Source organism: Ranitomeya variabilis, chromosome 1 (genome assembly GCF_051348905.1).
Source record: "Ranitomeya variabilis isolate aRanVar5 chromosome 1, aRanVar5.hap1, whole genome shotgun sequence".
Classification (NCBI taxonomy): domain Eukaryota; kingdom Metazoa; phylum Chordata; class Amphibia; order Anura; family Dendrobatidae; genus Ranitomeya; species Ranitomeya variabilis.
This window is the reverse complement of record NC_135232.1, coordinates 102,025,121-102,050,076: the sequence shown is the minus strand read 5'-3', so window position 1 is coordinate 102,050,076 and position 24,956 is coordinate 102,025,121. Positions and strand designations below refer to the sequence as shown.

The 24,956-nt window shown below is 49.4% G+C and overlaps 1 protein-coding gene and 1 long non-coding RNA gene across 2 annotated transcripts in view; one reads left to right on the top strand and one right to left on the bottom strand.

Annotated features, from left to right (window-relative positions):
* DMGDH (dimethylglycine dehydrogenase) overlaps nt 1-24,539 on the bottom strand; it is a 133,482-nt gene extending 108,943 nt beyond the window's left edge. Inside the window, exons 1-4 of the mRNA XM_077286953.1 lie at nt 24,256-24,539; nt 22,432-22,606; nt 11,575-11,673; nt 2,762-2,926 (exon numbers count right to left, since the gene is read on the bottom strand). Of these exons, the coding sequence (XP_077143068.1) occupies nt 2,762-2,926; nt 11,575-11,673; nt 22,432-22,606; nt 24,256-24,368 (552 nt within the window). The 5' untranslated portion in view covers nt 24,369-24,539. The remainder of the gene's footprint in view (nt 1-2,761; nt 2,927-11,574; nt 11,674-22,431; nt 22,607-24,255) is intronic.
* LOC143806436 (uncharacterized) lies at nt 44-24,572 on the top strand. Its single transcript, XR_013221459.1, has 3 exons — nt 44-133; nt 5,332-5,377; nt 24,439-24,572. It is a non-coding gene; the product is annotated as an uncharacterized LOC143806436 (long non-coding RNA).
* Nucleotides 24,573-24,956: the final 384 nt, after the last annotated feature.

Sequence of the window (24,956 nt, the reverse complement as noted above, 5' to 3'; positions counted from 1 at the left end):
GAGTAGACGTGATTAATGCTGCTCAGTAATCTGCAGAGATGAAGGACGGGATGCTGTGTACACAATAAGGCTCAGGTCGTTCTTCCCACATGAGAAAAGTCCCGACATGACCTTCTGTGTGCTCTCAACTCAGGTAGGTTTCTACTTTATACCTGTATTGATAATTTATTTCTTTATTTCCAATGTGGTGGAAGAAAATTAAAATTAATCCTTGATTAAATATGAATTTAAAATGTAATAAAGGGGGTTTGCATAATGAGGAGACAGATTTCCATATCAAATCGGCATGGATTCTACATTAGAAGACACATTAAATTTGATGCCTAGTCTCATTTAATGCAGGTGAATTTTGTTTCTGCATGCAGTCCATTTTACCTTGTGACCAAGTAATTAAAAGTGTCCAGTTTAGAAAACCAAATTTGATATGCCCTCACTTCTGAGTTGACAAAGCGGATTGTCCATTAAGGCTGCTAATATATAAGCCTGAGCAAGAGTGGTTACAAAGATCATCTCTAGCCCTAAGTATTTCTCAATTCCATGCAAACACTGCCCTGGCTCATATTTCAGAGGCTTAAAAAGTAATCTACACCACCGTCACTGATAGGGGCTGGGTTGCCCTTCAAGAGAAGCAGGGCTGAAATATTGGTAGGGTTCTTAAGACCTATATTGGGGGGGGGGTCTCCATATCTCATCTTCAGGTTCCACTAATCCAGTTGTATTTTCTTGCTTGTGATCTGCTGGGTGTCATTTTCCACAAATGCCAATGTAACATGATGACATAATGACATTACTGACTGACTGTCAAACATTCTTATGCAGCCAGAAATAGTTGGACATCCATGGGTTTACCCTCTGTAATGGAGGAGGAGGAGGAAAAGACTTGGATGGCAGGTATGTGCCACCAAGGTGGCTGGCCTCGGTGATGCAAGTCCTGAAATTGAAGGCTCCAGCACAGTAGATTGCTGAGAATGTTTTAAATGGGATTTTGGGTCTGGGATTTATGAGCGACCAAAAGAGTCTGGATGGGAAAGGTCACTCCTGTACCTTCAGTCTGAGCTTTACAGGTCCTACAAAAGGCAGTTGAAATGGCTCAAGTGTGTCCAAAGTGTGGGAGCTGCAGCGTGTTCATTATTGCTGACCAAACAGAAAGTAGCAGTGCCTGGTTTGCTGCACGGGTGAGACCGTTGTGTAGCTTTTGCCTATCCAAAGAAGGAACTGTTTTGCTCCTGTGTTGTTATTTGTTTAAGCTGAGGAAAGACTAGTGCAGCGCCCCAGAGTCCTGGTCGTTGCAGTACTGTGGCTCCGCCACTAAGGGGAGCTATGGTACGTCCGATGGCACTGAAGGAGTTCATCTGACCAGGTATCACAGACACCAATACATTTCACAGTCGGGCCTCCGGGGGGAGCTAAGGGTTCTATTCATTAGGCCACTCCCCACCATTGTGGGTAAACTGGGGGTCAGGCAGAAGTTAGTTCAGAAAGCTGACTGGGTTGGAACCAGGCAACACCTTGTGGCAGGGGGTGTTGTGGGAGAAGATTCGGTAGGGTCCCTGTCAGGGGTGGGATCCTGACAGAGGCCTGGCTACAAGAAGGAATGTAACGGGACCGTGCCTGCTCAGCATAGCGGCGGTGCCCAAGGAAGGATTAGAAGCGAGATAGATTGTGCGGAGTGAGAAACGAGATCAAAGCAAGAAGGAGGATACCAGTAGGAGTCGTGCTGTGAGACCGAGGCAACATCCTACTGAGGCGCACAACCGGCGGCCGGAACGCCGAGGGAGTATTACAATATTCAGCTTCAGGCAATACTTCAAACCAACGGCAGGACAGTCAGTCTAAGGCGGGCTGTCTCACCCAAATCACCTATGCAGTCTTGGGGGGCAACTTGTGGAGAGGGGCGACTCTAGGGTCCCGGAAGAGCTCCGAGCCTACCTGTCATACGGGTGCCATCCTAACCGCAACATCAGGGAGGGACGGAGGATTAGCAGAACATCATCTAATCGAGTTGTGAGGGAACTTAAGAAACGGACACAACAGTTTTGGGGACTTTCCGTAAGCACAGCAGGGAAGGACCGCAACACATAGCGCAAGTAGGAAGGCACCGATTTCCACCTGTTAAGAGAACTCTGGAGGTGCCATTGGACCGGCCGGACTTGCGCAGCCTGGTTATCTGGATTCCGGACTGAGGACCCAGAGATCTTCAGTAAAGAGGTAAAGAGACTGCAACCTGGTGTCCTCGTTATTTACTGCACCGCACCACCACCACCACTACCACCATCCATATCTATTATTCATTGTACGCCCCTCGGCAGGGTCACGGACCGGGCCTAGCCACCGTGACAACCCCAGAGCAGAGACTCAGAGGCCCGGTACCGGGTACCCCTCGGCCCTGCGGCAGTGGGGGCGCTGCACTAATGTTTCTTTCATGTGAACTCCATTAATGGTTTATGACAGATAAATAAATCCAAGACTGTTTGACACCAGAACCAAGTGCCGTTAAGTACCCAAACCGCTACCAGAAAGCTTGAAAGCCTTCACTCTTTTTTTTTTTTCAAGTTGCTGGCTCAACTTTCTAAAATATTACTATAGACTTTAGTAGAGGTGGCCAGGTGCATTTCCAGTCACCTCTACTATACATGGTTGCCACAAATGGTCCATTGGGTCAATTCCAGAGCCCGTTTGGGGCCTGTAGTCATGCAGGACGGATCCAGAGTCTGAATTATGCAATATAACCTTTAGAACAGATACAAAATGACAGATTTACCTTTTCTATATTCAGTAGTGGAAACAGTTCTTGCACTTTTTCCGGTCCAATCAGAAACTGAGGATTCGGATGCCATCGGGCCCTTGTCATCTGGTATTTTAGTTCATCCACACGAGTCGGAGTTGAAGCAATTCTGATACTTCCTGGTTGATGGAAGCCAATGGCCTGTAAATGTAGAAAGGTAATGATGTCCCCACTGCCAAGATTCATAATTAATTACAGTAAACTTAAAGGGAATCTGTCAGCAGGTTTTTGCTATGTAATCTGAAAACAGCATGAGGTAGCAGCTAAGACACTAAATTCAGTAAAATGTCACATTTTTGGCTGTAGAAAGTTGGATGGGTTTTAAAAAAATGTTCCTGTGCTGAGATAATCTTAGAAATGTGCCCATGCTGTGTACTGTGTAATGGCCGTGTCTGACCGTACAGGGACATGGTCTGATCATATCACATCTGCTGAGCAAGAGAGGATACAAAAGAGAGTATACAGACAGGACAGCACGGGATCACAGTTGATTCTTTCTTTGAGATAAAAAATTGTTTAAAAACAGGCAGAGAAATGTTTTACCTCGCAAGAAGAATCAGCTGTGATAACCTGTTGTCCTGTCTGTATACTCTTTTGCTTCCTCCCCCGCCCAGGAGCTGTGGTATGATCAGACCATGTTCCTGCACGGTCAGACACAGCCATCACACAGTGTTATCTCAGCACAGGGAAATTTTATTTAAACACATCCAAATATGGAAGTTACTATTATTATTCCAAGATATACTGATTAAAATGAACTTTCATTCGTGTCGAAAACCCCTTTAATGTCGCATCTAAAAACTCAGATTGTGTCACAACTGCTGCACGCAGTAAACTATGAAACATCGTTGGAATCAGGCTCACTTGCCCTGTATTATGCTACTCTCAGATTAACTAGCAAAAACCCACTAACAGATTCCCTTTAATTAAGGCCAAGGGATAAAATTAATTAGATATATGAGAGAGAGCGAGAGACTCTCCAGAATTGAAAATGCCGGAATGGGGCATGCTCAGTGCGAAAAAAACGGAATTGGTAGCCAGATCCAGTCAATACACCACACGTTTCATCCGTTCATCGCAGGAACCTACGCTGGGCATTTTTTCGCCGGACAGAAAAAAAAGTTCATATGGACGTTTTCTCCGTCCGCCGGAAAAGAAATTTTGGACGGATCCAGCAAAAAACGGATGAAACGTGTGGCCATCTGGCGCAATCCGGCGCTAATACAAACTCTATAAGAAAAAAAAAACAAAAAAAAAAACACGGATCTTTTTTTCACAACTCGCCGGATTGTGCCTGACGGCAAAAACCTGATGTTTGAAAGTAGCCTGATCTGAGGTATCACAGGAACTGTTTCTATTTAAAAGTCCAGCTCAAATACAAAACTCAAATCTGGCACAAAGTGAAACAAAGTAAAAAATCCATACAATAGTGCGGGTTTGCCCGCTTGCGTTAGAGTCCAGCTTCTTAGTCCTTTAGTAGAGCCACAAAATCCAGGAGGTCTGCACACCTCCACACACAGAACCGTGTGTGGTAAACAGGTCCCATTTTACAATGCAAACAACACCCAGGAGTGGAGATATGGCGAGCAGCTGTCCCACCGACTCTTCAGCTGCTCACAATAAGACCTGGCCCTAACATGGCCGATTAACCCTTCCTAGTACTATTTGTACTAGATCATTACTCCAGGTTTATATCACAGAGGACATGTACCCCTGTGATACACATCTACCATCCACTATTTGTCTGGCAGCCACCTTACAGTGTAAATTGGGCAAAACTAAATGGAAAGTTTACAAAAGCAAATACTGAGTGTTATGTTTTCATATGCATATTATATGTATCTATATGTTATTATCACACTACTGAGAAAGTGAGAGGAGAACACCCAGGGAGGGACAGCGGGAAGGCTGCAAAACGTGCTCCATGTTTTCAGGGCTACACAGTAAGGTTCTTTTTATTTATGCAAACCAATATTTCAGACACTATGAACATACTGGCACTTCAGGCTTACTGTAAGTCTGGTACAGGTAAATAATCGAAAAATATAGCAGCGCACTGCACGCACAAAGACATAGATAAACTCTGACCATATGGATTATTGGAACCTGCATTACTGTTTTAATTAATATACTTACTAATTGTCAGTTCTTAGATCACATTTTGATCAAATTGTACAAGCCCATAGTATATATAACAATAATGCAATGCAAAATAACATTCAATGTCTAAATGTAGTGGATGAATTTATACTGGACGATTAGCATGAACAAGTGTTCTTAGGAAAGGCTGTTTTCAGGAAAATCATGCAGCGTAAACAGAATGCCAATACAGAAATAGCATTTGCAAAAATCTTTCAAAAAAATATAAATGCAAAACCAAAACCTGAATTAAACAATAGATCATTTTCTGATGCCTTTAATGCTTGCAGTGTGCTGCCTTATCTTTGTGTTTGTTTGCTTTTGCATTCAAGCCAAAGCAGTGTGCACAAGCGTCTGTACACATGTTGTTTGATGTATTGACCTTGTTTTCTTTTTGCTTTGTGTAGGTTTTACCTGTGGGTTGTCTTTGGGGACCCAGCTGTGTTTATTCAGGTAATTAATCTAGATAATTTATGTTGTGTTTAAGTCCCAAAGCTTGAATAGATCTGCGGTACAAGTGTCCGAGTACAGCAGAGTTTTTTGCCAAAATAAATCTATGGCGAAAGTACAGCAGAGAGATATGATGGCTGTCGGCCGTGCAATGTCTTGGCCGATCATTCAAATGTCAACCACTTTGACTTTTTTTGTATTGGTATAATGTTCTGTATGACTGTTTTTCAAACAAGTATTGCATCAGTATGCCCATTCCGTACATCATTGTGCCATCCGTATGTCCACTTTGTATGTGCATATGACATCCGTTTTTTTACATAAACAATTTAATAAAAGGTCAGATACATTTTCCTATCATAATAATTGTAATGGATCCATGAAAAATGCATGACGTACGGATGGGAACCTGTATGTGATCTGTTTTATTTGCGATTTTTACATGTAGACCATTGGTTCATGGGCGGACATACCGACGGTTCAACCGCTGCAGCTGCACAGGGGCCCGGAGGGGCCCCTGCAGGGCAGCTAATAATGAGGGCAATCTGGCCAGTTTATCCGGCTCCGAGGGGCCCCTGGCCAGATTGCCCTCGTGTGCGGCGGGCAGGGAGCAATCCCCTCAGCTCCACTGCCTGCAAGAGAAAATGGCGGCGGAGCGGAGATGCAGGGAATGGAGCCGTCCTGCCCGTGCTTCCTGTCTCACACAGCAGCAGCTGAATGACATCATTATCAGCGGCGCGGGCTGTGCGAGACAGGAAGCTGCTGGCGATGGTGCAGCTTCAGGGTATCGTGCGCAGAAGTGAGGTGTGTGTGTGTATGCAGAGAGGTGAATGGTGCTGTGTATGTGTGCAGAGAGGTGAATGGTGCTGTGTATGTGTGCAGAGAGGTGAATGGTGCTGTGTGTGTGTGCGTGTGTGCAGAGAGGTGAATGGTGCCGTGTGTGTGTGCAGAGAGGTGAATGGTGCTGTGTGTGTATGCAGAGAGGTGAATGGTGCCGTGTGTGTGTATACAGAGAGGTGAATGGTGCTGTGTGTGTGTGTGTGTGTGTGTGTGTGTGTGTGTGTGTGTGTGTGTGTGTGTGTGTGTGTGTGTGTGCGCGCGCGCGCGTGTGCAGAGAGGTGAATGGTGCTGTGTGTGCGTGTCTGTGTGTGTGTGTGTGAAAAGAGGTGAATGGTGCTGTGTGTGTGTGTGTGTGTGTGTGTGTGTGTGTGTGCGCGCGCAGAGAGGTGAATGGTGCTGTGTGTGTGTGCGCAGAGAGGTGAATGGTGCTGTGTGTGTATGCAGAGAGGTGAATGGTGCTGTGTGTGTGTGTGTGTGTGTGTGTGTGTGTGTGTGTGTGTGTGTGTGTATGCAGAGAGGTGAATGGTGCTGTGTGTGTGCAGAGAGGTGAATGCTGCTGTGTGTGTGTGTGTGTGTGTGTGTGTGTGTGTGTGTGTGTGTGTGTGTGCAGAGAGGTGAATGGTGCTGTGTGTGTGCGCGCAGAGAGGTGAATGGTGCTGTGTGTGCGCGCAGAGAGGTGAATGGTGCTGTGTGTGTGCAGAGAGGTGAATGGTGCTGTGTGTAGAGAGAGGTGAATGGTGGTGTGTGTGTGTGTGTGTGTGTGTGTGTGTGTGTGTGTGTGTGTGTGTGTGTGTGCAGAGAGGTGAATGGTGCTGTGTGTGTGTGCAGAGAGGTGAATGGTGCTGTGTGTGTGTGCAGAGAGGTGAATGGTGCTGCGTGTGTGTGTGCGCAGAGAGGTGAATGGTGCTGTGTGTGCGCAGAGAGGTGAATGGTGCTGTGTGTGCGCAGAGAGGTGAATGGTGCTGTGTGTGTGCGCAGAGAGGTGAATGGTGCAGTGTGTGTGTGTGTGTGTGTGTGTGTGTGTGTGTGTGTGTGTGTGTGTGTGTGTGTGTGTGTGTGTGTGTGTAGAGAGGTGAATGGTGCTGGAGAAGAGGTTGATGGGGTGATGGGGGAGAAAGCAATGATGGGGCGGAGGAAATGATGGAGGTGGTGAATGGGCAATAAAGACAATGATGGTGGTGGTAGAAAGGGCAATGATGGGGAAGAAGACAATGGGGTGGTGGGGACGAGGCAATGATGGAGGTGGTGGAATAGAGGAAATGATGGAGGTGGTGGAATGGGTAATGATGGGAGTGGTGGGGGAGAATACAATGATAATGGGAGGTGGAAAGGACAATGATAGGGGTGGTGGGGAGGAGGAAATGATGGAGGTGGTGGAATGGGTAATGATGGGGTGGTGAGGGAGAAGGCAGTGATGGTGGCAGTGGAAAGGACAATGAAGAGGGTGGTGGGGAGGAGGTAATGATGGAGGTGGTGAAATGGGCAATAATGGGGTGATGGGGAGAAAGCAATGATGGAGGTGGTGAAGAGGGCAATCATGGGGGTGGGAGAGAGGGCAATAATGGGATGCGGGGGGAGGAGGACAATGAGGGGTGTGGGGGAATTGGGATGGGAGGAAGGGGGATTTATAATGGATTTAGGAACAGGGGGAAGTGGAGGAAGACGTTATTATGTCTAACACAGTCCCTTACTATAAAGTGTACAGTCCCTTAGTGTACTCACTTATTATGTATAACATCATCCTTAGTTACATAGTTTCCTCTTTTGTTATGTATAACACCGTCCCTTATTACATAAGATCCTCTCTAGTTATATATGCCCTCCCTTAGTAAATAGCTTCCTCTGCTGTTATGTACAGTGCTGTCTCTTACATAATGTATTCTTGTTATTTTTGTTATTCACAGCACCCTCTTTTATTACATAGTCCCCTCTCTTGTTAAGGTACCTTCACACTAAACGATATTGCTAGCGATCCGTGACGTTGCAGCGTCCTGGCTAGCGATATCGTTTAGTTTGACACGCAGCAGCGATCAGGATCCTGCTGTGATATCGCTGGTCGTTGAACAAAGTTCAGAACTTTATTTGGTCGTCAGACCGGCGTGTATCGTCGTGTTTGACACCAAAAACAACGATGTTTTACACTGGTAACCAGGGTAAACATCGGGTTACTAAGCGCGGCCCTGCGCTTAGTAACCCGATGTTTACCCTGGTTACCCGGGGACCTCGGCATCGTTGGTCGCTGGAGAGCTGTCTGTGTGACAGCTCTCCAGCGATCAAACAGCGACGCTGCAACGATCGGCATCGTTGTTGCTATCGCTGCAGCGTCGCTTAATGTGAAGGTACCTTAAGATATAAAATGACTACTGATGGAGGAGCTGGTGACAGACTACCAGTCCATCAGCTCCTCCTTTAGAAAAGAAGCCTTCCCATGCTCCATCAGCCATCATTGCATTATACAGCCAAGAAGACAGGACGGCATGTAATAAAAAACAGGGCTCTATAAAATTCAATATGTAACGGACAGCACTGTACATAGCAAGAGAGGGCACTGTATAATAAGGGACAGCAATATACATAATAAAGGAGACTATGTAATACTAGATGGCAGCCCGATTCTAAAGAATCGGGAGTCTAGAATCCATATATACTTTATTTATTCAAATGTAAGAATAATACAATTAATAAATAATAGTAAGAAAGAACAAAAAATGGCTGCACTCACCAGCTCTTGACAATTCTTGACAGTACGGCACATTTCTGATTGGTCGCTCGCGGCAGGCGGCAACCAATCAGAAAAGTGCCGCGCACCACGAAGGCATATATCTTTGTCCACCCTGAGCGGGTGTAGGACGCTGGTGACGTCACTTATCTCCGGACATTATCTCCGGACAAAGCCACGGAAGTTGGCACAAATTGCCGGAAGTAGTATTCTAGGCAATTATATATTAGATTTTAATGTTATCAGTGTTTACCTTTGAACGTTTATATTGTATTGTCCTGTCACCAGCCATGTGTACGATTATCGTCCGAAAGCCTCTCTGGAACCAATAATCACCCCATGTAAAGGTATCTTTATAAGTTAAAGATTCAGAATACTATGACTTTTATCATATCCTGAACAGTCAAGTTTTTTATGAACCGTTAAGGTTTTCTGGTTGAAGTAAAAAAAACTCTTGAGTGTTTACAGTTTGAAACCATAAAATGTTGAAAAATTATGTCATTCTTGAGTATATCACTCAATGGTGCTCATAAACGTGTCAAATTTGATCTATAATATACTTTAATATACGTTACTTTAATCTTTAATATACTTAAGAACAGGGCCCCAGACATCACACAGGGGGTCTGAAACACCGCACAGTGGTCCAAAATATCGCTGTGCTCTGCCTGGGGCCCCATATGCTGCCTGGGGCCCCTGTGCTCTGCCTGGGGCCCCATATGCTGCCTGGGGCCCCTGTGCTCTGCCTGGGGCCCCTGTGCTCTGCCTGGGGCCCCATGTTCTGCCTGGGGCCCCTGTGCTCTGCCTGGGGCCACTGTGCTCTGCCTGGGGCCCCATATGCTGCCTGGGGCCCCTGTGCTCTGCCTGGGGCCCCATATGCTGCCTGGTGCCCCTGTGCTCTGCCTGGGGCCCCATAGGCTGCCTGGGGCCCCTGTGCTCTACCTGGGACCACTGTGCTCTGCCTGGGGCCCCATATGCTGCCTGGGGCCCCTGTGCTCTGCCTGGGGCCCCTGTGCTCTGCCTGGGGCCCCATGTTCTGCCTGGGGCCACTGTGCTCTGCCTGGGGCCACTGTGCTCTGCCTGGGGCCCCATAGGCTGCCTGGGGCCCCTGTGCTCTGCCTGGGACCACTGTGCTCTGCCTGGGGCCCCATATGCTGCCTGGGGCCCCTGTGCTCTGCCTGGGGCCACTGTGCTCTGCCTGGGGCCCCATATGCTGCCTGGGGCCCCTGTGCTCTGCCTGGGGCCCCATATGCTGCCTGGGGCCCCTGTGCTCTGCCTGGGGCCCCTGTGCTCTGCCTGGGGCCCCATGTTCTGCCTGGGGCCCCTGTGCTCTGCCTGGGGCCCATGTTCTTCCTGGGGCCCCATGTTCTGCCTGGGGCCCCTGTGCTCTGCCTGGGGCCCCTGTGCTCTGCCTGGGGCCCCTGTGCTCTGCCTGGGGCCCCATATGCTGCCTGGGGCCCCTGTGCTCTGCCTGGGGCCACTGTGCTCTGCCTGGGGCCCCATATGCTGCCTGGGGCCACTGTGCTCTGCCTGGGGCCCCATATGCTGCCTGGGGCCCCTGTGCTCTGCCTGGGGCCCCATATGCTGCCTGGGGCCACTGTGCTCTGCCTGGGGCCCCATATGCTGCCTGGGGCCCCTGTGCTCTGCCTGGGGCCCCATATGCTGCCTGGGGCCCCTGTGCTCTGCCTGGGGCCCCTGTGCTCTGCCTGGGGCCCCATGTTCTGCCTGGGGCCCCTGTGCTCTGCCTGGGGCCCCTGTGCTCTGCCTGGGGCCCCATATGCTGCCTGGGGCCCCTGTGCTCTGCCTGGGGCCCCTGTGCTCTGCCTGGGGCCCCATATGCTGCCTGGGGCCCCTGTGCTCTGCCTGGGGCCCCTGTGCTCTGCCTGGGGCCCCGTGCTCTGCCTGGGGACCCTGTGCTCTGCCTGGGGCCACTGTGCTCTGCCTGGGGCCCCATATGCTGCCTGGGGCCCCTGTGCTCTGCCTGGGGCCCCATATTCTGCCTGGGGCCCCTGTGCTCTGCCTGAGGCCACTGTGCTCTGCCTGGGGCCCCATAGGCTGCCTGGGGCCCCTGTGCTCTGCCTGGGACCACTGTGCTCTGTCTGGGGCCCCATATGCTGCCTGGGGCCCCTGTGCTCTGCCTGGGGCCACTGTGCTCTGCCTGGGGCCCCATATGCTGCCTGGGGCCCCTGTGCACTGCCTGGGTGTAGGACACTGGTGACGTCACTTATCTCCGGACATTAGCTCCGGACATTAGCTCCGGACATTAGCTCCGGACAAAGCCACGGAAGTTGGCACAAATTGCAGGAAGTAGTATTCTAGGCAATTATATATTAGATATACATGTATATGTGTGTGGCTATATATACAGTCACAACACATGTATGGAGAGCCTGTGTGTTGTGACTGTCACACAGCCGCGACACATGCAGTTGGACACCTGATTATCAGGAGCGCTCCAGGTATCCGGGTTCCCGCTGTAGCTTCTTCGGTAAGCAATGTAGCTTGCCAAATAAGAAAGGAGCCGACGATGTTTGCTCACCTCTAGTAATGAGTTCTATAGAAAAAACTCACAGCAGATTGGGTTCTCAGGCCAATATGAATTATCTGAAGGAAATGATTATTATGTCAATGTTGCACATACCTGTCCAGTCTCTTCTTCTAAGTCTTCATACAGTTTGATACTGTAATAATGGATTTTCTTTAGGTTAATCCCAGGATGAAAATATGCTGTTAGCCCAGCCTGAAAATCAACAGCTCAGATAAATTAGTGTGTTTCTTTTGGTTACATCCAACGGATTCTTAATTGGCTTAATCAGAGGAATACATATTAGGCCAGTCTCACACGTCCAGATAATTCCGGTACCGGAAAAATCGGTACTGGAGTTATCCGTGTCCGTGTGTCTGTGAGCTCACGTAGGCCGTGTGGCACACGTGCGGCAGCCGTGTGCCGCCTGGGTACCACACGGACCGTGCAGGAAAGACAGTAAGCGCTGTCCCCCCAGCATGGTGCTGATGCCGCCATTCATCCGTTCTCTCCAGCGGTCGCTCATTACAGTTGATGAATATGCGGCTCCACCTCCCATAGGGGTGGAGCCGCATATTCATCACTGTAATGGGCGGCACCACGTGACCCGGCGGACGGGTGCACAGGGGGTGGGAGCGGGGAGGATGCCCTAAAGTTTTTTGGTTTTTTTTGTGTTTAAAATAAAGGATTTCTCATCCGCTGGAGAGAATGGATGAATGGCGGCTTCAGCACCATGCTGGGGGGACAGCGCTTACTGTAAGCGCTGTCTCCAGCACGGCACACGGACTGCACACGGAAAACATCCGTGTGCGGTACGTGTTTTACACGGACCCATTGACTTTAATGGGTCCGTGTAATCCGTGCGCTCCCACGAACACTGACATGTCTCCGTGTTTTCCAAACGGACACACGGTCCATGAAAACATGCTGACGTGCAGAGACACATTGATTTTAATGGGTCTACGTGTGTCAGTGTCTCCAGGACGTGAGGAAACTGTCACCTCACGTACCGGAGCCACTGACGTGTGAAACCGGCCTTAGATGAAGTGCAAATTTTTTTCCAGTTTGTTACATGTAAATGAACACTAATGCCAAAATTGCATATTGTCCAATTAACAAAAAAAAAAAAATATTTACAGGTTTATAAAAAAAGGCTACTTGCTTCCAGAAACAGTGTCACATACTTTTTTGCCCCACTGTATTTAGTCAGTCAGCAATAGTGCAAGTTCCACCACTTAAAAAGATGAGAGGCGTCTGTAATTTACATCATAGGTAGACCTCAACTATGGGAGACAAACTGAGAAAAAAAAATCCAGAAAATCACATTGTCTGTTTTTTTATCATTTTATTTGCATATTATGGTGGAAAATAAGTATTTGGTCAGAAACAAACAATCAAGATTTCTGGCTCTAACAGACCTGTAACTTCTTCTTTAAGAGTCTCCTCTTTCCTCCACTCATTACCTGTAGTAATGGCACCTGTTTAAGCTTGTTATCAGTATAAAAAGACACCTGTGCACACCCTCAAACAGTCTGACTCCAAACTCCACTATGGTGAAGACCAAAGAGCTGTCAAAGGACACCAGAAACAAAATTGTAGCCCTGCACCAGGCTGGGAAGACTGAATCTGCAATAGCCAACCAGCTTGGAGTCAAGAAATCAACAGTGGGAGCAATAATTAGAAAATGGAAGACATACAAGACCACTGATAATCTCCCTCGATCTGGGGCTCCACGCAAAATCCCACCCCGTGGGGTCAGAATGATCACAAGAACGGTGAGCAAAAATCCCAGAACCACGCGGGGGGACCTAGTGAATGAACTGCAGAGAGCTGGGACCAATGTAACAAGGCCTACCATAAGTAACACACTACGCCACCATGGACTCAGATCCTGCAGTGCCAGAAGTGTCCCACTGCTTAAGAAAGTACATGTCCGGGCCCGTCTGAAGTTTGCTAGAGAGCATTTGGATGATCCAGAGGAGTTTTGGGAGAATGTCCTATGGTCTGATGAAACCAAACTGGAACTGTTTGGTAGAAACACAACTTGTCGTGTTTGGAGGAAAAAGAATACTGAGTTGCATCCATCAAACCCCATACCTACTGTAAAGCATGGTGGTGGAAACATCATGCTTTGGGGCTGTTTCTCTGCAAAGGGGCCAGGACGACTGATCCGGGTACATCAAAGAATGAATGGGGCCATGTATCGTGAGATTTTGAGTGCAAACCTCCTTCCATCAGCAAGGGCATTTGCAGCGCCCCAGAGTCCTGGTCGTTGCAGTACTGTGGCTCCGCCACTATGGGGAGCTATGGTACGTCTGATTGCACTAAGGAGTTTCTCTGACCAGGTACACTCACACCACACTTCACACTCCGGCCACCAGGGGGGGTGGTTCTATCTACTAGGCCACTCCTCACACTTTGGTAAAACTGGGGGTTGGACAGGAAGACAGGAAGAAGTAGCTGGGAAGAGCTAGTGAGAGGACCTGTCAGGGATGGGATCCTGGCAGACTCCTCAGAGCAGAACTAACCAGTGCACAACGGGAATACAGTAAAGAAGGATTGGGACCAGAAGGAGTCGTGCTGTTAGACCGAGGCAACATCCTTCTGAAGCGCAAACAGTCGGTGGCCGGAACGCCGAGCAAGTAAGAGACTTTAAGTACACTGCAAACCACGGCCGGACAGCTAATTACAGGTTGGCTGTCTCACTTAACACCTAAGCAGACAACGGAGGCAGCTGTGGGAGAGGGGCGACTCTAGGGTCCCGGAAGAACTCCAGGCCTACCCCGTCATACGGGTGCGTCCTACCATATCATCTGGGGGACGGAGAGAACGAACATCAGAGACAGACAGACAGAAACAGTTGTGAGGACTATCCCGGGAGCTCAGCAGGGAAGAACTACAACATCCAGCGCTAGAAGGTAGACACTGATTCCCACCTGTGAAGAGAACTCCTGATGTGCCTTTGGACCGGCCGGTCTCTGACAACCCAGTTAACAGCGCTCTGGACTGAGGTCTCCAAAACCTTCAGTAAAGAGGTAAAGAGACTGCAACCTGGTGTCTTCGTTATTTACCGCGACTTGCACCCCACAACTGCACCATCATCATCACTTATTGCACTGGATGTCCCCCACTGACAGACAGGGCCACGGACCGGGTCTAGCCACCGTGACAACCCCAGGACTGAGACTCAGAGGCCCGGCTCCGGGTACCCCTCGGCCCTGCGGCGGTGTGGGGGCGCTCCAAACTTGGCGTCACGAACAGGATCTACTTAAGCCTGAAGAATCAGGTCATGTGTGCCTTGGAACTGTGATTTATTGTGCTTGGACTGTACTTTATTGAAAAGACTGTGTGCTGTGCCATTTACCGCCAAAATTCGCCATTGCCGCGCACGGAGGGAGGAGCCCTAGCTACGCGGGCGGGACCAGCCAAAAGAAGCGCGGAACGGAAAGCGCGGTAAGGCGCCAATCCCGGAAGAGGAACTCCGACCTCCAGCAGGTTAGTGGGAGGAAGGGACCATCATGTCCGAGCCGAGAGGAGAGGAGGTGGCGGCCGCAGCCGCAGACGCAGGGGCAGCTCCGGTCCCCGCAGCGGACGAAGCCGCGGCCCTAATACCACCACCGGTAGCCGCAGAACCCGCTGTTCCCCCCAGCCAGTCGGACGCTGCCGCTAATACAAAAGCCATAATGCCCTTCTCTATGCCGTACCTACCCGGAGCGGCCTGGCTCCCGCGATACTCTGGGGAGTCGCATACATTCACTGACTTTAAGGAAGGGCTCTGCAGCCTGCTCGAGTTCTATCCCCTGACAGAGCCTCAGAAGGTTCATATGATAACCGGTCAACTCTTTGGGGCGGCTCTGAGAGAATTGAAGTCCTGGCCCGCCGAGGATAAGGGAACTGCGCAACAGATTTTTGCAAAGCTTAAAGCTACCTTCGATACTCGCACTGCTACAGAAATCAAACTGACTTTCTATGGATGCAAACAGAGACCGCAGGATAGCTTACGGGACTATGCCCTTAATCTCCAGGAGGCAATGCGGGCCATTAAGCAGAGTGACCCCGGCAGCATGCAGGATGAGGATAAACTTCTGAAGGAGCGGTTCATTGAGGGGCTCCTGTGCAGTCACCAGCGAGGCCAATTGCACTTCCTGGCCATGCAAAATCCAGATTTGACTTTTGCGCAATTCAAAGATAAAGCTATCCAGGCATTGCAGGAGTGCCAGTCCAGCCGCACAATACCACCCAGGCGCCCCGCTCTCACATACCACCAGGAGGTGGCATCGGACACCCCAGTTGCCGCGGAGGCCGACGCCCAGAGCTTCGAGGACGACTCCCCTGCAGGACTCCGTCTCCAGATGCAAGAGCTAACCAAGAGCGTTGCGGCCCTGGCCCGGACGGTGCAGTCCCTACAGGAGGCCCCCAAAGAGAAGATCCAGTTGGCTTCCAGCCCGGAGGATGTCCCTTGGATGCGACAGAGGAGGACCCCGCCGACCAGAAGCCGGCCCGACGATCGCTTCCATCAGGATGGACGACCCATCTGCCGCCGCTGTCACCAGGTGGGCCACCTTGCAAGGTACTGTCCTTTAAACGAGCAACCCCTGGGGCAAAGGGCCAACCCCCAGGAGTAGGACGATCCGGCCCGCAGCATTGGAGAACCAAGTACATTGGAGGACGGCCAGTTCTCCCTGTAGTGGTTGATGGGATCCCCTTGAACGCTTTGCTGGACACTGGTTCTCAGGTGACGACTATACCTTACGTGCTTTACAAACGGTATTGGGAGGACACTGATATTACCCGTGGCCCTGACGATGATTTCACCATAATCGCCAGTAATGGTCAGCCGTTGCCACAAGTGGGGTATAAGGAGGTCACCATCAAGGTGGGGCGGGTGGAATTGAAAGCCCAAGGGATTGTGATTGTTGATATTGATCGTCGAGAATGTAATCCCATGATGACTCTTGGTACTAATGTTATAGAAAATGGTCTTGCAGAAGTTATTGTTTTGTTGCAACACGTGGCAGAAACTGCTGGCCACAGTGAGCAACGTGCCCTGCAGAAGGAAATCAGAGCTCTGATGCAGAGACAGCAGGTAGAGCTGACTGGTGGTGAGATTGGTCGTGTCACTGTGAGTGATTCAAACCCCATCGCGATACCCCCCAGGAGTGAGATGTTAATATGGTGTCGGGCAGCTATAGGCCTCAGGGGTAAGGACTATCAGGCCTTGGTGGAACCCGTATATTCAGACAATAGGCCTACCGTTCTGACAGCCCGGGGGGTGGTCGACGTCCGCCAGGGGAGAGTGCCCGTACGTGTCCTCAACTGTGGGGAGGAAGAGGTTCACCTCACCAAGTATACCACGCTCGCCAAACTGTTCACTGTCAATAATAATGTGATACAGACACCTGAACCCTTGGTCCCGTCAAACTTGGCGGAGAACAAAGGTTCTGCAGAACCCTCAAAAGACTGGTGTCGGGAATTGCATGTGGGCACTGACTCTACCCCATCCCATCAAAAACAGGGGGCCTACAGGGTGGTACACGAGTACGAGCAGGTATTCAGCAAACACCCCTCAGATTTTGGGCAGGTGAAAGGGATCCAACATCACATCCCCACGGGAGATCACCGACCCATAAAAGAGAGATACCGCCCTGTACCCCCAGCTCATTACCAGTGTGCCAAGGACATGTTGCGGGAAATGAAGGAGGCTGGGGTGGTGAGAGACAGCTGTAGCCCCTGGGCAGCTCCGTTAGTCCTTGTTAAAAAGAAGGATGGTACAATGAGGATGTGTGTTGATTACAGGCAGTTGAATCGCATTACACATAAGGACGCATACCCACTGCCCAGGATAGAGGAGTCTCTGGCTGCCTTAAAATCTGATAACTACTTCTCTACCTTAGATCTCACCAGTGGGTACTGGCAGGTTCCTGTAGCGGAGGCAGACAAAGAGAAGACGGCCTTCACGACGCCAATGGGTCTCTGAGTTCAACTACATGCCCTTCGGATTGTGCAATGCTCCCGGAACGTTCCAGAGGATGATGGAATGCTGCTTGGGACACCTGAACTTTGAAACCGTGCTGCTATATTTGGATGATGTCATTGTCTTCTCTAAGACCTACGAAGACCACCTGAAGCACCTGGCCGAGGTGTTTGAAGCCCTATCCAACTTTGGCTTAAAGGTGAAACCGTCCAAGTGTCATCTGCTGAAACCGAAAGTGCAGTACCTGGGCCATGTGGTGAGCGCTGAAGGAGTGGCCCCAGACCCCGACAAGGTCACAGTGATTAAGGACTGGCCAAAGCCCAGTGACCTCCACAAAGTCCGGCAGTTCCTCGGGCTGGTAGGCTATTACCGGAGGTTCATTAAGGACTTCACCAAGAAGGCCGCACCCTTGCAAAACCTGTTGGTGGGCCAACCAAAGAAGACCAAGGGGAGGAACACCCCCTTTGATTGGAACGAAGAGCTGGAGGAATCCTTCACCTGTTTGAAGTCGGCACTGATGGGAGAAGAGGTACTGGCTTACCCCGAATACGACCAACCGTTTGTGCTGTACACAGATGCCAGCAATGTGGGATTAGGAGCCGTGCTGTCCCAGGTCCAGAAAGGCAAAGAGAGGGTGATCGCTTACGCCAGCCGGAAACTCCGTCCCACGGAAAGGAACCCTGACAACTACAGTTCCTTTAAGCTGGAATTCCTTGCCATTGTCTGGGCAGTGACAGAGAGGTTCAAACACTACCTGGCCTCCGCGAAATTCACCGTCTTCACGGACAACAATCCGCTAACGCATCTGGATACTGCCAAACTCGGGGCCTTGGAGCAGCGGTGGATGGCCCGGCTATCCAACTACAATTTCACCATCAAGTACCGGGCAGGACACAAGAATGCCAATGCCGATGCCTTGTCCCGAATGCCCAATTTGCCAGAAGCGGGAGAAGACCCGGAGGCACTTGAAGAGGTGGAGCTGCCTGCATTCCATCACCCCAAAGCCACCCAAAATTCTCATCAGGTGAAGAATAGGCACAAGAACCAACCGGATGCCACGCTCAATCCCCTGCCCCACCACGGATGGGCAGAAACCCAGGATAGTGACCCCGCGGTCCGTCAGGTGAAGGAGCTCTTGACGCAGGCTGGGTTGCACCCTGGCCCAGATGATCCACAAGAAACCCAACAGCTGTGGAAGGGGAGAAGCAAACTGTTTATCCATGATGGCAAGCTGTGCAGGAGGAGCATCGACCCACGTACTCATGAATTGGTGTGGCAGATAGTGGTGCCAAGGCGAGATGCGCCCATGGTTCTGGGAGCCTACCATGATGGAGCCGGACACTTCGGATGGAGGAAGCTAGAGAAGCTGCTCCGAGGGAGGTTCTATTGGATTGGCATGAAGAGAACCATTGAGAAGTGGTGTCGGGAGTGTGGTCCCTGTAGTCTGCGCAGGAAAGACCGTGACAGTCAACGGGCTCCCCTGCGGCCTATCATCACCAAACGGCCGCTCGAACTGGTCGCGCTGGATCATGTGAAGCTGACACCTAGCCGGTCGGGCTATATCTACGCCCTTACCATCGTGGACCACTACTCCAGGTTTTTGGTGGTTGTGCCTGTCAAGGATCTAACGGCCAGGACTGCCGCCAGGGCCTTCCAGCAACACTTTTGTAGGCCCCATGGCTACCCAGAGAAAGTACTGACCGATCAAGGACCTGCATTCGAAGCGGAAGTGTTCCAAGAATTCTGCCAACTGTACGGGTGTAAGAAGATCAGAACCACACCGTACCATCCTCAAACCAACGGGATGTGCGAGAATATGAACCAAGTGGTAATTGATTTATTGAAGACCTTACCCGTGGAGGAACGGAACCTGTGGCCGACAAAGTTGCCTGACCTGGTGGATATGTACAATCACATCCCAGTAAGTTCCACCAACTGTACTCCAGCGTACCTGATGCGAGGAAGATCTAGTCGGTTACCCGTTGATCTGGACATGGGGGTCCTAGTACCCGAAGATACTTCGCCGGATGCAGATTGGGATGCAGAAAGGCAGCGAAGGTACCGCGAAGTACAGGAGTGTGTAGAAAGAAGTCTCGCCCAGGCTAGGCAGAAACAGGAAAGAGACTACAACCAACACGCTCCTGCGATTCCCCTGTCACCTGGCGAGCAAGTACTTAAACGAAAGAGGAGATTACACAAGCTTGATGACCAATGGGAAGCGGAACCGTACACCATCCTGCCATCCGACTTCGACGACACAAAAGTCTGTCTCATCAGCAAAGACAGAGGGGAGACCTCGGCAGCGGTATCCAGGGATCACCTTAAGGTCTGCCCCGATAAGTTGAAAGAGGGGCACGGCCCCAGAAATCTCCCCGCCGGTAGAAAAGGAGAAGATGTTCCACACCGTCCTTGGTGACTTTCCCCAGTCCTGGACTCAGATAAACCAAGCCATCGTGGTGCCTGTTCTAATGTTTCAACAGCCGGACCCACCAGAAACAATGGTGATACCAGATCATCCGGCCCCGCTACCTCAACAGGCCTTACCTGATGAAGCCATGCCAACCGTTGAACCGGCAAATCCTCCCTCTGCTATCAGTGAATCTGCTGTACCCACTGTTGATAGCAGCAGCTCTGAGAGCCCCAACCTGCCAGTGCTACCCAGACTCACTAGAAGTGTAGCTAGAAGACAGTGCACTACACCAGTGGTAGCAAGCATAGCGGGCCCTGTTAGGCCAATAGCAACCCCTGCGCTGCGAAGGTCCACACGCAGCACTCAAAATCAAACTCCCCTCCACTACAAAACTTGGAGGTATTAATAAGGGCTGCTCTTTAGTTGAAAATGTCTTTCTTGTATATATCTTTTGTTACAGGTTTTAAAAATGGACAATAGGGTAATGGACGGTGAATTGCTCAAAAACTTTCAAAAAGGGGGCCCCTTTGTTTATCCGGGGTCCCCGCCGTTTTAACCACTGAACTGAGAGTCATAAACTGTGCATGACCTAACTTTCGCAACGTTCAAGAATTCTCACCTCCCATAAAGGGAAGCTCTGTTATGTTTAATTGTTTATGCCATTTCAAAATGTTATGTGTTTCCTGTTAACATGTATTGTTGTTCTTGTTTTCCCAGTCCCGGAGTACTGGATTTAACCGGGGGGGAGTGCAGCGCCCCAGAGTCCTGGTCGTTGCAGTACTGTGGCTCCGCCACTATGGGGAGCTATGGTACGTCTGATTGCACTAAGGAGTTTCTCTGACCAGGTACACTCACACCACACTTCACACTCCGGCCACCAGGGGGGGTGGTTCTATCTACTAGGCCACTCCTCACACTTTGGTAAAACTGGGGGTTGGACAGGAAGACAGGAAGAAGTAGCTGGGAAGAGCTAGTGAGAGGACCTGTCAGGGATGGGATCCTGGCAGACTCCTCAGAGCAGAACTAACCAGTGCACAATGGGAATACAGTAAAGAAGGATTGGGACCAGAAGGAGTCGTGCTGTTAGACCGAGGCAACATCCTTCTGAAGCGCAAACAGTCGGTGGCCGGAACGCCGAGCAAGTAAGAGACTTTAAGTACACTGCAAACCACGGCCGGACAGCTAATTACAGGTTGGCTGTCTCACTTAACACCTAAGCAGACAACGGAGGCAGCTGTGGGAGAGGGGAGACTCTAGGGTCCCGGAAGAACTCCAGGCCTACCCCGTCATACGGGTGCGTCCTACCATATCATCTGGGGGACGGAGAGAACGAACATCAGAGACAGACAGAAACAGTTGTGAGGACTATCCCGGGAGCTCAGCAGGGAAGAACTACAACATCCAGCGCTAGAAGGTAGACACTGATTCCCACCTGTAAAGAGAACTCCTGATGTGCCTTTGGACCGGCCGGTCTCTGACAACCCAGTTAACAGCGCTCTGGACTGAGGTCTCCAAAACCTTCAGTAAAGAGGTAAAGAGACTGCAACCTGGTGTCTTCGTTATTTACCGCGACTTGCACCCCACAACTGCACCATCATCATCATCATCACTTATTGCACTGGACGTCCCCCACTGACAGACAGGGCCACGGACCGGGTCTAGCCACCGTGACAACCCCAGGACTGAGACTCAGAGGCCCGGCTCCGGGTACCCCTCGGCCCTGCGGCGGTGTGGGGGCGCTCCACATTGAAGATGAAACGTGGCTGGGTCTTTCAACATGACAATGATCCAAAGCACACCGCCAGGGCAATGAAGGAGTGGCTTAGTAAGAAGCATTTCAAGGTCCTGGAGTGGCCTAGCCAGTCTCCAGATCTCAACCCTATAGAAAACCTTTGGAGGGAGTTGAAAGTCCATGTTGCCAAGCGAAAAGCCAAAAACATCACTGCTCTAGAGGAGATCTGCATGGAGGAATGGGCCAACATACCAACAACAGTGTGTGGCAACCTTGTGAAGACTTACAGAAAACGTTTGACCTCTGTCATTGCCAACAAAGGATATATTACAAAGTATTGAGATGAAATTTTGTTTCTGACCAAATACTTATTTTCCACCATAATATGCAAATAAAATGATAAAAAAAACAGACAATGTGATTTTCTGGATTTTTTTTTCTCAGTTTGTCTCCCATAGTTGAGGTCTACCTATGATGTAAATTACAGACGCCTCTCATCTTTTTAAGTGGTGGAACTTGCACTATTGCTGACTGACTAAATACTTTTTTGCCCCACTGTATGTCCCGCAGACGTCTGTGATCATTGGTTCGATCTCAGATCACATTGCGCGGACTGGCCATTTGTCACCCGACCCCAAGCGCAACAGCCTCTTAGAAATATTAGGGTTTGGAGACACACGGCCAGTCTGCGCAATTGGATCCGAGATCGGACCAATGATCACAGATGTCTGCGGGATCCCTTACCGGACACAACCCATGGGCAGGTGTGGTGACTTTTATTAGAAGTCAGCCATGATTTTCGTTTCTACTTGATTTTCATAAACAATAACATTTTTAGGAAGGTGGGAAGACACTTACTGCGTGCCAGGTGGATCCAGCTGTGAGCTCTGATTTCTCCAGTAACACCACATCCTTCATGCCAGCCTTGGCAAGGTGATATGCCAGGCTCACCCCCACGCATCCTCCACCAATAATAACCGTGTTCGCAGTGTCCTTCCATCTCTTTCCCAGAATAGATTTGCTTTCCACATTGCTAATATATGTATAAAATCAAAGAGAAAAAAGCAATACAAGATAAATAATGTAATGCAGAGTATCAGCTCTGTGCTGTACAGTCATGATTGGAGATTATAGAAGGAACAGTGATAAATACAGAGTACTCCCAATGATAACTGGCATGGAATACCACTTAATGAGTTTTCCCATCTGGGCATATCAATAGGAGACGTTCTGAGTAGAGTTGAGGAAATTTTTCAAAATTTGGTTCCGATTACGATCATCGGTGAGTATTGTTTTGCAATATTCGCCAAACACAGCTGAATGTCATTGGAGTCAATGGGAGTAGAAATTACCCAATATGTTAGGAACCGATCATCAAACATAAATTCGGCACGAATAGGGTACCAATATGGCAAATTCAGATTCGGCGACCGATTCCGAACATATTCGCTCAACTCTAGTTCTGAGCTTCCAAAGAAAGGAATACACAGTCCGCGAGCATGTGTGGCCACCTCTCTATTTCTTAGAGTCCGGCTGGGGCCTGTACTCTACATAGATGCTGATCTCAGCATTGGTCATTGCACATATACGCCTGCAGATATTGTACAAGGAATTTAGCACCATTAGGGTATGTGCACAGGTATTTTTGAGGTCTGCAGATATTTCCGCAGCGGATTTGTGAAAACCACAGGTAAAAGGCACTGCGTTTTACCTGCGGATTTCCTGCGGAATTACCGCGGTTTTTATGCGGATTCCACTGCGGTTTTACACCTGCGGTTTTCTATTATGGAGCATGTGTAAAACCGCTGCGGATTCCGCACAAAGAATGAACATGCTGCGGAATGTAAACCGCTGCGTTTCCACGCGTTTTTTTCCGCAGCATGTGCACTGCGGATTGCGTTTCCCATAGGTTTACATTGTACTGTAAACACATGGGAAACTGCTGCGGACCCCCAGCGTGTGAACATAGCCTTAGAGCATATAGAAGACAAAACATTCTGCTTTATCTTAAATGACTGTAAAGGGGTCAAGAAACTAGAAAGGTGAATAGGACTAAGCTGCAATACCAGATGCAACCTATTTACAAGAGTGTCACTGTTTCTATTTTAACAATTATGGAGCAAACTAAAAAAAAAAAAAAAAAAAAATCTAATTCAGCTCTGATATATATGTATTAGAGCTTGTACAGACATCCTTAATAATCGGTTAGCCTCGTCCACATGCTATTCTATTTTTCCTCAGATAGAACCCGTCTGGGGAAAACATCACAGCATGTCAGAGTTTGATTCAATACTCGGATCACACTTGGCCATGCAAGTCAATGAGTCTGTGGAAAACATTGGACCGCACTCAGATGACGTCCGAGTGCAGTCCTATTTAAGCTAACTTAAAGAATGTAAAGTGTGAGTGTGAGAGTGAGTGTGAGTGTGAGTGTGTGTCATATCCACATGCCTTGCTGGGGTCCAGGGTTCAAATCCCAACAAGGACAACATCAGCAAGGAGTTTGCATGTTTCCTCCCACACTCCATAGACATGCTGATAGGGAAGTTAGATGTGAGTCCCAATGGGGACAGTGATGATGTCTGTAGTGTTGTCTGTGCATCATGATGGCTTTATATAAGTGAGCAGAATAAATCCTAGTAATACTGGAGGCCTTGGCACACATGTATGTGGGTTACCCACCTCTCTCTGTTAGGACCTGTGCTGACAGTCCTCCTGGCTTCTTGCACCCTGCCCCTAGCTGGCAGTAAGTGATCCCTCTTGTGCAGCAGGAGCCTCACATGTTGGAGCCTCATCTTGCTGAGTGCTGCTAGCAGGTGGAGGAGCTCTGAAATCTCATACACTCTTCTTATTCCCTAACTTTAGATGTATGCAAACCAAAAATAAAAAAAAGCAAAACACGCAGTGGAGGAGATGACAAGCTGCCAGGATCCGCCCTCCTGCTTCACAAATCAGCACCAAGCCCCATCTTCCCCTGCAGGAAAAACACACTCCATGATCCGTGATCTGTAAAACATTCATCAGGACAGGACTCTTCTGCATATTTACAATCCCCTGGACTCTTCAGCATCAGGAAAGAAAATATTTTCAATGGTTCATGATAACAAAGTTTAAAAGGGATGACCCAAAATTAACTCTTTCCATTCCATAACCTGTGTCTGGAAACTTTGCTGAAAACTTTTAACAAGTTTACTTTTTCAGTGCAGCAGTTGCGCAAAGGAGGCGAGAAGAGTCAGCCACACTGTCACTTATGTCGCATTATATGTTACTTATGTCGCATTATATGTCACTTATGTCGCATTATATGTCACTTATGTCGCATTATATGTCACTTATGTCGCATTATATGTTACTTATGTCGCATTATATGTCACTTATGTCGC